Source organism: Asterias amurensis, chromosome 1 (assembly GCF_032118995.1).
Source record: "Asterias amurensis chromosome 1, ASM3211899v1".
NCBI classification, from domain to species: Eukaryota; Metazoa; Echinodermata; class Asteroidea; order Forcipulatida; family Asteriidae; genus Asterias; species Asterias amurensis.
The window spans coordinates 15,961,450-15,974,722 of NC_092648.1; the positions used below are offsets into that span (position 1 = coordinate 15,961,450).

Here is a 13,273-nt window from a genome sequence, read left to right on the forward strand (position 1 = left end):
AGAGGGAATTATTTTGTTTTACTGTACCTTTTATCAAGTCAATAGACACTTCAATAATGGTGAGAGTCGGCCTATTTGGAATTGTGTGCAAATGTTAAACACAGAGGGACACATTACCTTATAGGACCGGGTGGTTTGTGATATAAAAGAGTTTGCTATGAATTTTTTATGGTTGAATGTATAATAGAGTATAATCGAAATTGTGTGGTTTTCCTTTTTGTTTGGTTTTTGTGATTTTTGTTTTGAGCTTTCCGAAGCACAATAATACAGTTTCTATTTGCTTATCAAGATATATGCGAAATGTTTAATGAACAAAACCTTAATCTAAGCTATAACAGTGTTAGATACAGTTTGAAGGTGTGTAAACAGCGATAAGTCAATTTGAATAAAGTGTGTATTATTACTCCAAAAATTTAAAACTCACACTGTAGATGATGTCTCTGTAAACACAACCCATTTTAATTAAGTATCGGAACGTGCTTCTGATGTTGTTCTTGTACCTTTCTGATCTGACTTGAGATCGATAGTGAGATACAAACTAATTGGCAATCCGGAGTAACTGTTAATTGTAAACTTGCGGGTGATTTGTAAAATATCTGAGTAAAGTTGGTATATAACCGTAGTTGCTGGTGCAAAGTGTAGCACTTTGGATGCGTATTCTCGTGTGAAGACGTTTTGCTTCTGGATGATTCTCGCCATCATGAGGGGAAATCTTATCTTTGGACTGCTTGTAAGCTGCGCTTTCCTCGAGCTGGGATGCTGCAGTGTCACCAAACTCAAGGTAGACATAATCATAGTTATTGATGCAAAGAACTTGAAATGAAAGACGAGAAAACAATGACGGTATGAATGAGAGGAATGGGGGGGGGGGGGGAAGTATGAAGAATAAAAGTATATAAAAACAGAACTCACGACAGGTCTAAAGGTAAGGCCTAAGTCTTTTGCAGTATTTTTTGGGGCAACACACAACTAAGTTATTCAATGAAAACAAGAGTAAACTTCGTAGAACGGGCTTATAACAAATCGTAAACTAAACTTAAAGGCATAGCAAATGTGCTTTTATTGGTATTCTTACCTAGTTCCAATACACTCTTTAAACGATCAAAAATGTGAAAAACTGGCATGCAGCAAATCAGGGTCATCTTAAACTTTACCGCCTATTACAGTTCAAAACAGTTACAAGTGTAAAAGATTGTTTTTTTTTTTTTTTATTGAGGTTAAAGGCTACTCCAAGTCTCACCATACGATGTTTTGTATTGATTCCTACAGAACACAAAGCTCCATGATGTTCCTGATCCGGTGCGAGCCGAGCCGCCGGAGGAGAAGGATGACTCAATCGGTACGTTCCAATCAGACATGTTGCTCTCACCGGAACAGCTGGAAGAAGTAATGGAACGGATCCACGAGGAGCAAACCGGAACGTACAAGCGAAGAGCCCATTCAAACCTCAGCTACAGATGGCCGCAAAATGTTGTACCCTTTGAGATTGACACGTCCTCTGGTGAGTGCAACATTGTTTAGGCTCCTCTTCGGAGGACGAGAGCATGCTGATCGAGACGTCGAGTCGAATCGGCTCAGCTCCTCAGAAAAAAACCGCTACTAAAAAGTATACACCAAATACCTAAACTTTAGCTTAACATTATCTGGGCACAATTTCAGAGAATACAATATATGTATTAACAGTTTTCTACTGTAGGAGAAATGAGCAGGATATCAGTCAAAAGTTGTACTAAAGACACAGTACTTTGGCTAGTATGGCATTATAGTAATGGTCATTTTGTTAAGCTTAGCTACTTGTACTTTAAGTACAACTTAAAAGCAGCTTTATGAGTTTTGGCTCTGTTGCCACTTTGTTTAGAAATATAGCTTACAGTTTTATTTGTGTATGACAGGCTCATTAATTATCATTATTTTTTTTAGAAAGAAGGAATAACCGTTGATGATAGAAACAACATAGCAACCCCATTGATAGGTTATTTTTTTTTATTTGGATCCTGTTTTTTTTTATAGAGGCAGACCGTGACGCAATACAAGCAGGAATGGATCTATGGACAGCGCGCACTTGCATCCAATTCGTGCCGTACTCTGACGAGGTTGGGCGGTCATTGGGACACGAGAACCGGGTCAGGTTTATCCGGGGGAAAGGGTCAGTGTTTGTAAATAGGTTCCCACCCTCACCACCTCGTTTTAAGGCCGAGTCCCAAATCAAGCGGCTGCGACTAAGGCTACACTCTAAAACAATCCGGTGTCAAAATTGACCTGGCTTCCAGGTCGAAGGGGCTAGACCCATTTGTTGGTCAGTCTCACCCGAAATCTGCGTCAAACTGACCCGAATAATGTGTCAAACTAGCCCAAAATTACATTTTATAACCAGTTTCCCACAGTCAGCCTGACCAGAAATGGGTCAATTCCGACCCGGGAGTTTTGGCAGCGTGTGGTCGTTGGCTGCAGTGGCACTCGTCGAAGAACTATACGTTTCGGTATTCCGGTTGCACCTAAACTGCCCATTGCCAATCTACTATTATTTTTTTACGTATTAGTTGCCCAAACATTCCATGAATACTAATAAGGAGCCAGGTGGGGCGCGGTTTTTGAGTGCATGCTTGGCTGTCTGGCTGGTTAGACCAGTGACCTAGCTCTATGGTTCGACGAATGTTGTGATTGTATGAATGATACACATTGACTGGACAATGCTTTCACAACTGTCTCGCTCCGTTTGAATTGCTTTTGTTAAAATTAAGACCATGAAAATGGCGAACGGACATGGCATGAAAACAGCTCCATTCGTGAGCTCACTCGCCGACAACGTGACCACTACCAACCAAGCACAACATATAGTAAATGGCCTGTCGTTTCGACCCTTTATAGCCCTCGAGAACGTATTTTAATGCTGTTGGTATATGGTATTTTCCTTACGTAGATGCTACTCGAATGTCGGCATGATGCGACGGGGTGCCCAGACCATCTCTATTGGGAGCGGCTGTGGAGTGGTAAGTGAATGCTCATCACCAAATCAAAGGGTTGTGTCCTACCGCCACTTTCTATACGTCTTTTATCAAACCGTTTTTAATACTATAGTCTTGTTGGTGACTTTTAGTGAAAAAGTGGCGGTCGTACTCAGTGGCGTAACTAGACATTTTACTTCGGGGCAAGAAGGATCAAAGACGTTTGGGGGGATATTGGTATACCGAACCATTCATTTACATATTTTGTTCCGATCCCATATGGGCGAGGGGGGGGGGGGGGGTGGGGGAGGGGGAGGGGCAATGGATCTCCTCCTCCCCTGTCCGTGCTGGTTCTACTCGGCATCTTTTCCCATCACTATCACTCCTCGAAAATGCAAGCGGCCTTGTATATGGATTGATCGTTCACTTTACTCCTGTGATTTTCAGAATGGCATATTTTTTAAAGCTTTGTAACAAATTGTCTTCCAGAGGGGTACGGTCGCCCACGAGATCGGTCATGCTCTTGGATGGCATCACGAGCAATCACGACCCGATAGGGATGATTACGTCACCATCAACTTTGACAATGTCGCATCTGGTAGGAATCTTAATTTCTATAAATATGTGACGTCATCTATCGCCACTTATGACGTACCATATGACGCAGGCTCAATAATGCATTACGGGGCACTGGTGAGTAGTGTATTCGTCTTATAGGACCGTTTTGATTCAGTGATTTGGGATTGGGCTCCGGCCTTATCATGGCTTCGGGCTTAGGCTCCGGGCTTTGGCTTTGGGCTTGAGCTCTGGGCTTGCACACCGTGCTCAAAAATCCATGCCATAATAACAACCCTCCCCCTCCTTTTTCGCTTTAGACGGGACTACCAAACTGCATGAATTGGGCACTATGACCATTGTTGGCTGTATGAAAATGAAGACAAAAAAAACCCACAGAATTGGAATGGACTTCCTCCTTACAAAAATGTCGATGATACTACGTTCCCTTTGAAATAGTGCAGATTGAAATGTTCTTCCTACCTTCCTACCTATCTATGTAGTATTTCAGTTCCAACGGGCTGCCGACAATTGTAGCAGTCGATCCGATGAATCAGTTTAAGTTGGGGAACAGGAATGATTTCAGTTTTTATGACATCAAGATGGCCAATCTTATGTTGGAATGTGCTGGTAAGTTTTCATAAATGATTTTCATAAAATTAAACGTACAGCATGTGTATGTCATTGATGATAAAACAACCGAATGTATGAATGAGGGAACCGGGTCTTTTGAAGCATGTCACCTCGGGTCCGAATCAAGAATTTCATACTTGAACCCCCGGCCTCCAAGTCAACGAGAAACATTTGGGGTTCAAATCCCAACCAAGTCTGTTAAATGTTTGTTCCAAGGATTCAGCAAGAACGAACTGATGCAGTAATTGAATCACACTATATCATCATTTTTAGTCGCAGTTTTTTAATGGAATTACTTTTGTTTCTAATGATGTTCATCTCGTGTCATTACGAATGGGCGATGTAAATTTCGTTCTCGGCCCCTTTGACTTATGTACTTCTTTATGAAACAGAAGTGATTTTTGTTTCCGGAGTACACTTGTTTTGTTTTGTATATCATTGAATTGACATTTCACCCAATTATTTTAATTATTTTAATACAATTGCTTGTTGTACTTTATTTATGCATATTTCTCTCCTACCATTTCATAGCTTTGTTTTATTAATTGTTGTTTTTCAAATCATGCTTCAACACAATCTGATTGTTTTGTTGAGTCTACTGAAAATCTTGTTTGAAATTTTGCATATTGTTCACCTGTGTATGATATGTTAAACTTTTGCTTATTATTGTTTAACTTTGTGTGAGAATTTTGCATTATTGTGTCAATCGTACGTATATTTATTTTTGTACTTATTTTGATCAACTGTGTATATAGTTTTGCATACTTAATTAACTGTGTATTTTTTTTGCATACTTATATTTTGCAATCTTAATAAACTGTGTATATATGTGTGCATACTTAATCAACTATGTATATTTTTGCATACTTTAAGTGCCAAAGGTCAAAGGTGTTTATATATATGCAGAGGCCTACTAATAATCAACTGTGTATATTTTTTATTGCATACTTATTCAACTGTGCATATATTTAAAACGTTTTTTTTTTGTTCGATGTTAATGGTTCTGTTGGGCGCGATCGGTCAATCTGCGCGATCAACCGATCGCGCTGCGCTATTGAACGATCAAATTAAGATCAATAGACTGTGCAAGTCTCGCGCAGATTTGAACTTCCGGGACCATTGTGGTCCCAACCTTATGGAGTTTTACGTTGGGGAGATTTTGTTTCGCCCATTACTTTAGTTTAATATAGTTTATGACCATAAAAATGACATATGTTGTTAAAAATGTAATACTAATTAACAACATATATAAAAGTAAAAATTAAGTCAACATAATAACGAAGAAAAACTGATATTTAAACTTGACCTCAGGTCAGGTTACTTGTAAAAAATTAAGAATTTGTGCCCATCTCCGATCAAGAAACTTACGCAGACGCTTGTTTTGGCCGTGCGGGGTGGAAAGCCTTTTCATTGGTCGCTTAGGCGTCGGCTTCCTCTTTAAAATGCGTCACGCGTTTATCTAACGCCCTTGCGACCATCGTGCGTCCGGGGCCGCGTATAAACCAGCTTTCAGTAGTTTCACATTCGGGCGTAGATTTACAAAAGGGGTTTCAAAACATTTAAGATCAAACAAAAATCATTGTCCAAGAGTTTTACTTTTGTCTATACATAGACTTTAACCGATAATTGTGTATTAGTTTAAAAAGCTAAAACTAATTTAAACAAGCTCTAATGGGTATTTTTGTTGTTCAGATTCGGCATTAAGAAAAAAAATAAAGCAAAGATTTGATTCATAAAAAAATTAAGTTCTTCAGTTGTCGTGTTTTCTCGCTCCGGTGCGCGCGAGACTTGCACAGTCTATTGGTCGCGCAGCAATCGGTCGATCGCGCAACAATCGGTCGATCGCGCAACAATCGGTCGATCGCGCAATAACATCTTTGCGCGATTGACCGATTGCGCTACGAGTATTTTTTCCCGTTATCAGCGGATCGCGCAGGAAAGGCTTTGCGCGATCTACCGATCGTGCAGGAATGGGTTTGCGCGATCGACCGATAGTGCAGGAAAAGTTTTGATCGATCAACCGATCGTGCAGGAAAAGTTTTGCGCGATCTTCCGAATGGAAGCGGGTTTGCGCGATCGACTGATCGTGCAGGAATGGTTTCGCGCGTTTGACCGATCGTGCAGGTAAACTATTCCTTGGGGCTATTTCTCAAAGCAATAAAATTCATAGCAGGACAAATTTTCAGTATCACCATAGTGATTTATATAGTGACGTCACACTACGATTGATTTGCAGTTACAATCAATGTTACATCTTTGTGAATTCGGCCCCTGAACATCAGCCGATCGCGCAAAACCATTCCTGCACAATCGGCCGATCGCGCCGAGCCATTCCCGCACGATCGGTTGATCGCGCATGTTCGTTTCCGAATGTTGCGCGATCGACCGATTGTTGCGCGATCGACCGATTGTTGCGCGATCGACCGATTGCTGCGCGATCGACCGATCGCTGCGCGACCAATAGATATTTCAATAGCGCAGCGCGATCGGTCGATAGCGCAGTGCGATCAACCGATCGCGCAGATTGACCGATCGCGCCCAACAGTTCTAATTCATACGTGTGTTGTTCCCACTCACAGCACCCTGCCCAAAAGAAGCCCCCCTGCATTGCCAGAACGAAGGGTTTATTGGGAAAGACTGTACCTGCATATGTAAGCCAGGATACATCGGTGAATTGTGCCAGACTTTTGACGAAGGGAGTGCTGGTGAGTATCGGGATGCGTTTGATTTGAGCAATTCGGCTACGGCTAACTCTATTGCTACATCTACGGCTACGGCTATGTACATGACTATGGCTATAAGGCTGTATCAATGGTTCCAACTGCAACGTTGAATAATGTGCCTTTGCCGCGCCGCAGCCAAAATGGTGTTCACAGTCTATCTTTTCAAATTGCAACCGTATGGACAACTATGGCAGATGCCAGTTTTTATTTGCACCAAAACTTCTGCCTGCATCGTTTTCGAATATATTACTTAATGCATAGTCCCTAAGCAATGGTCCAAAACAAAATCCGCTCATTCGAGTTAGTAAGATATTAATCCGGCCAAACCAAAAATTGTAATTAACATAATGTGAATTTTACTCCACAACAGAATGCGTCTACGAATTGACAGACCAGTCGGGCACCTTGACATCCCCGAACTTCCCTGAACCATACGGCAACTATGAGCTATGTGTTTGGAAAATTGTGGTAAGTACGAAGGATTGGCTTCTAGTGTTGCAGTTCGCAATAAATGAGTAGAAATTAAGCTCTTAGTCTAAACCAGCAAATGCAGTTGTCTTAATTCGGCGACGATGAAGGACCGGTGTCAGATGCAATTGTGTCCGCCATGCAATACTGTCCATTCCGGACACTTTTGCACATGCAATCATGTCCGGGGCTATGCAAGAACCGTCCGGTGGATGAACATGTACATGACTGTACATGTATATGTATGTGCGCGCGTAAGCGAGCGTGCATGCACTGAACCTACGTATATGCAGCATAATCTTTCACGTATTTTATGATTTCAGCGAATACCCAACGGCCGAACATTTCCCATAAATGCACTTAGCTTGTAAAAAAAATGGCGAACGTGTTCCGTCGACCAATGGCGTTTAATTTACTGCAAGGACGGTTTTGCACGGGGGCGGACACAACTGCATATGCAAATGTGTCCAGGCGGACACAAAACCGTCCGGCGAACATGATTGCATATGCAAACATGTCCTCCGGATAGTATTGCATAGATGGCATAATTGCATGCGACACCGGCACTGGTCGTGCTCCAGCACAGGAGGGCGCAATGACTATAACCTTTTGCTGGCAAAATCATAGTGATTATCGTGCATCGTTATACATTTATTAATATTATTTGTTTTTTTACAAATCTCCAGAAAAACATAATGTTGAATTGTAATGTTCATTAACATCACATACCATTGTTTCAGTATGATACACTTAATATTGTTTTTCCTTCCTGATCTTGACATTTCAGCAAATGACATTAAAACAATCCTTTTCTTTTTATAGGGTGAGGAAGGCTCTGCTGTGAATCTGACATTCACATCCTTTGACATTGAACGTGGACCGTCATGTAGATATGACAAGGTTATCATTAGATCAGATTCCGATCTGACTGCTGCCAGTGAACAGAAGTAAGGCTTCGATTATTTCAATTGCAATATTAATTTTGACCCTCACTCGATCGATGAAGGTATGAATGTTGTCAGCTTCGATTATTTCGTTTGCGGTACTAAACTATTTTGACCCTCACTTCGAAGTCATGAATAAATAACTTCGATTATTTTGTTCTTGCATTTATTTTGACCCTCACTATGAATATTGTTTACCCTTGTGCATATTATTGTTGTCTTTGTTTACTTTTGTACATAATGTTGCTGTCTGGGCCCCACAGCTGTAGCATTGTATTGTATATTTAATTAATATTGTCATGTGGTTTTGTGCCAGGTTTCGGGTCCCCCAGGGGGGCCTGACCAATTTCATAGTCAGTTTGACCAGGAAACTGGGTCAAAGTGATCCAGAAATTCGTTAATTTGACATAAAATCCAAACTAAACCCATTATTTTATATGCACCAGTTTCCTAGTCAGCCTGACCGAGAAATGGTTCACGACCCCCCTCTGACCCGGAAGATGGGTCAATTCTGTGACCCGAGTGTTTTTAGGACCATGAACACGTTTGCAGATTTGTGCGCATTGTAAATTTTCATCATTATTTCTTTGTACACTATCATGATTATTGTCATGTTTTTGTTGTTTGATATTACTGCTATTTTTGAATCTGAATTGTACCCATTGTTTGCCCTCAGTGCATTACTTACATTTTCAGGTGACTTGAAATTCTGTCTTTTCTTGCAGTCCACACTACCAGAGTTAGAACGGGATACGAATTGAAGCCTCAAATTGTGTCTTTGTCGTTTGATATTGCTGATGTTGTTATTAATACATATTGTTTATCATCATATTTTTATAAGCTGCTGTTACAGTTGTTGTTTCAGGTTTTGTCTTGTCTGGCAGTCCACACTGCCAGAGTTAGAACGTGATACGAATAGAAGCCCAAAAACGTGTCTTTGCCGTTTGATATTGCTGCTGTTTTTATTGTTACATATTGTTTATCATCAATACATTTTTAAGCTGCTGTTACAGTTAATGTTTTAGGTTCTGTCTTTTCTTGCAGTGCACACTACCAGAGTTAGAACGTGATACGAATAGAAGTCTAGTTGGCTGACATTCATAGACAGAATGGAGAAATTATTGGGGCTATATACTTATACTTACCAACAGAAACTATTATTTTACAAAAAGTGTTAGACATAGGCCTACCCCTACTTTTCATTAAATTAGTTGATGCGTTAGTTTGTTTAATTATCTGATTTACCGATCTCAGTAATTATGCATTAATTTTTATCAAACAAGATTTTTTTAAGTTTATGATATTAGTATTATAGTTTGCTCGATATGATTGGGGGGGGGGTTCTTGAGCGTAACACAATTGACCAGGTTAACAGAGTTCAAAGTTAAACATTGTGTCCGAACCATTTCAGTTAAAAACCTTATTTTTTACTTTGGATTGTACATTAAGGTTTTGTGGGAATGAAATTCCGGCTGAGATTGAATCTGCTGGTAACGTAATGTTGGTAGTCCTCTCCACTGACAAAAGCTATACAAGACCAGGGTTTGAGGCTCAATACGTCATCCATAGCCGTGACGATGTGTTGGTCATTCCTAATACTGTGACTCCGACCACACCCACATTGGAGACAACGACGGTCGTGGAGACAACGAAGCCCATGGCTACAACGACGGTCTTGGACACAACAACCGTCTTTGATATAACGACGGCCCCAGCTACTACGACAGGCTTGGATACAACGACCGTCTTTGATATAACGACGGCCCCAGCTACTACGACGGGCTTGGATACAACGACCGTCTTTGATATAACGACGGCCCCAGCTACTACGACGGGCTTGGATACAACGACGGTTCCAACTAGTACGACCGACTTGGATACAACGACGGTCTTTGAGACACCGTTCAACGGCAATTGTGGTAAATTATAATAGGATAAAGGAGGTTTATGTAATTTTTTATACGGTTTAGTATTTCCCAAGAAGATTTATAAACTTGATTTTGAACTTGATGAACCAGGGTGGGTGTGGTTGATAGGTGATGGGGTGATTTTAGGTCACAAGGATCCATAATGGGTCAGGGGTCGATAGAGTTAGGACTAGTCCTAACTTGGGACTAGTCCTACGAGATATACAAATTGCATGGATAGTCCTAAGTTAAGACGAGTAACTAGTCCTAACTCGAGATAAGAGTAGTCCTAACTCTTTGTGAAATCCACCCCAGGTCCCACGAAGGACTCCAGTCAGTTCTGCCTAATCCATGAGTTTTCGAGTGTAGGACAAAACATGCTCTCGTTGCCTGCCAACCTTTTTAAAGAGTGAATGGTGACCCCAACGACTCTATGATGTGTAGAATGCTGATGCCATTAAATGTAGTATCTCACCATTTGTCTTTATTTTAGAGTCCGTTGTTGGAACATGTGGTGGAGCTTTCCATGGCCATGGCTGCATAGCCTCCCCTAACTACGGAAAAGGGAATTACAATCTAAATGCAAAGTGCGTGTATACTATTAAGGTAAATATATCGTATACAAACTCCTCAAAACAAATGAAGATAGTATAATTGTTTGTATTACATACTAATGAAGCGTAGTGCCGCCTCATGATTATACAAAATTTCACTCTCATCATGTACCTACAAGGAAATTATCAATACGTAAAATGATGATTATCATGTTCGTACATGATTATCGCGCATGGTCATCAATAATAATAAATAATAATAATACCAAAACTTGTACAGCGCCCTAATCATGTGTAAACATGCTCTAGGGCGCTGAACATGGAAACATAGACAAACTAAAACATAAGAAGGTGTACATACATGAAGTTTTTATGTACATACACGGCGGTAGTTATAATGTACTTTCACGACGGTAGTTATAATGTACGTACACGATAAGTATGGATTTATTATATTAATCGTGTACGGACACAATAAGTTGTGTACGTACACGATAAGAGCAGGATTGTTTTATTCATGTGCGTGACACTACGCTTCCGTTACTACGAACACAGTTGTAAATGTGAAAACTCGGCACATAACACAATAATATAAGTGAGATACAATGTCACCGAGTTTTGTAGCCGGTGTCGCATGCAATTATGTCCTCTATGCAATACTATCCGGAGGACATTATTGCATATGCAATAATGTTCGCCGGATGGTTTTGCATATGCAGTTGTGTCCGCCCCTTGCAAAACCGTCCTTGCAGTAAATTAAACGCCCTTGGCCGACGGAACACGTTCGCCATTTTTTTTTTTACAAGCTAAGTGCATGGTCATGAATGACATGGGAAATGTTCGATCGTTGTGTATTCGCTGTATTTATACGTGATAGTCATGCTGATACACGTAGGTCCAGTGCATGCTTACGCGTGCACATAAACGTACAGTCATGTGTAGTCCACTGGACGGTTTTTGCATAGCCACGGACACGATTGCATATGCAAAAGTGTCCGGAGCGTACAGTATTGCATGGCGGGCACAATTGCATCTGACACCGGCCTTATTTCGATTCTGTTAACTCCCTCTGATTATAGGCACCTCCAGGCCAACGAATCAAGCTGACAGTATTGGACCTCCACATTGAGTACTCGATGTCGTGTGCCTACGACTATCTTGAAATAAACCACAAAGATGCACACAGTGCTCCTATGAGGTATAGTCTTGAATCTAGTCGCTCATTTTGTCTTACATTATTACCTCATCGTGGAGTCAATAATGATTATGCGCCCAATTTCATTGAGTCGATTAAGCGGAAAATAGTGCTTAATAAATTGTCGCAGAAATTAGCAGGATACCAGTACTGTGTACATGTGACACGATAGTTTGACCGGTAACCTGATTCTGGTAAGCATACTTTAGTTGTGCTTAGATTCTTTTTTTTAATTGTGCTTAAGCAGCTCTATGAAACTATGTTGATTCAATTATATTCAAAACAATTTAATTCATAATCAACGTGATTTTTCTTTTAGAAAGGAAAAAACAAAATTAAGTTGACAAAAATAGCGAGCAGGCTAACTATTTTATTGACACCCCAACTATTTGATTTGTACTAAGAATGTATGTATTTCACCATCATTTTGTTCATATAGCTAGGCTCAGGGTTATTAACAAATTATAGTATTAATAAAGCGAAATGATTCTTGTTTCTGTTGTTGTTTTTCCTTCCATTTTAGTATGAGGCTTTGTGGAGACAATTCTGGGTTGGAGTCGATTGTTTCTACGTCCAACAAACTGACCATCAAGCTCGTTAGCGATGGAACAGTCTCAAAGGAAGGCTTCGTTGCCAAGTTCGAACCAATAAATTCAAATTAAAACATTCCAGGTTTACCCGTCGGGTTCACCGCACCGCACTGGTTTGAAGTTTATTATTTTAAAGGATACCAACATAATTTATTAGGTACATAAATTATTTGAACGGTTTCGAAATTTTTAAAGGGTTGTTGATTAAAATGGGAGTTTGTTTGACCACGAGGGGGCGCTCTAACTTCAAAAGTGCGAAGCCGCTTTTTGGCTTATTTGTAACTCATTTTAAAAGCGAAGTTTTGCCTTTGGCAAATAACAAAATAACATTGTATTGTAATGTTTCGTGGTTCTCTGACTACCTCTTAGCCAATACATGGCTTGAATATTTGTTGTGGCATTTTAGAATATATCAGAGGTATTTTAAAGTGTGGTTTGATAAAATATAGCAGTATGATATAAAAAATATACTTCATAATTATCTAACATTCATCTTGCCTGGTTGTGGCTATAATTGAACAGCCGTCTGCCAACAATGAAAAGGGCGTAGGTTATGTATCCACAGTACACCTATTTCATGGACACTAAGCCGTGTAAACACAAAATGAACAATTCAATAAAAAAACAAGTATAGAACAACAAAAAGACAATGATGAGTTGAACACACTTCGTTAGTTTGTTCATTGAAAACGAGGATGTGGCCCCGCCTGCGCCTCTCCACTGCTCGCTCGCTCGCTATCAGTGCGAGAATCGCTATAT

At 40.3% G+C, this 13,273-nt stretch overlaps 1 protein-coding gene across 1 annotated transcript; it reads left to right on the plus strand.

The window, feature by feature from the left end:
• Window positions 1-677: 677 nt before the first annotated feature.
• On the plus strand, window positions 678-13,107 carry LOC139940000 (protein SpAN-like). The gene is made up of 13 exons (XM_071936193.1): window positions 678-781; window positions 1,270-1,501; window positions 2,011-2,146; window positions 2,921-2,990; window positions 3,435-3,638; window positions 4,004-4,130; window positions 6,713-6,838; window positions 7,227-7,324; window positions 8,147-8,271; window positions 9,718-10,187; window positions 10,669-10,781; window positions 11,809-11,927; window positions 12,448-13,107. The coding sequence occupies exons 1-13, from the start codon at window positions 686-688 to the stop codon at window positions 12,584-12,586; spliced, it is 2,055 nt and encodes a 684-aa protein (XP_071792294.1). The 5' UTR covers window positions 678-685; the 3' UTR covers window positions 12,587-13,107.
• The last annotated feature ends 166 nt before the right edge of the window (window positions 13,108-13,273 follow it).

Excerpts from the sequence above, each read along its gene's own strand:
- LOC139940000 (XM_071936193.1), top strand. The coding sequence starts at position 686 with ATGATTCTCGCCATCATGAGGGGAAATCTTATCTTTGGACTGCTTGTA. Across the intron at positions 3,639-4,003 it reads TAATGCATTACGGGGCACTG|TATTTCAGTTCCAACGGGCT; the intron begins GTGAGTAGTGTA and ends CTATCTATGTAG. Across the intron at positions 8,272-9,717 it reads ACTGCTGCCAGTGAACAGAA|GTTTTGTGGGAATGAAATTC; the intron begins GTAAGGCTTCGA and ends TTGTACATTAAG.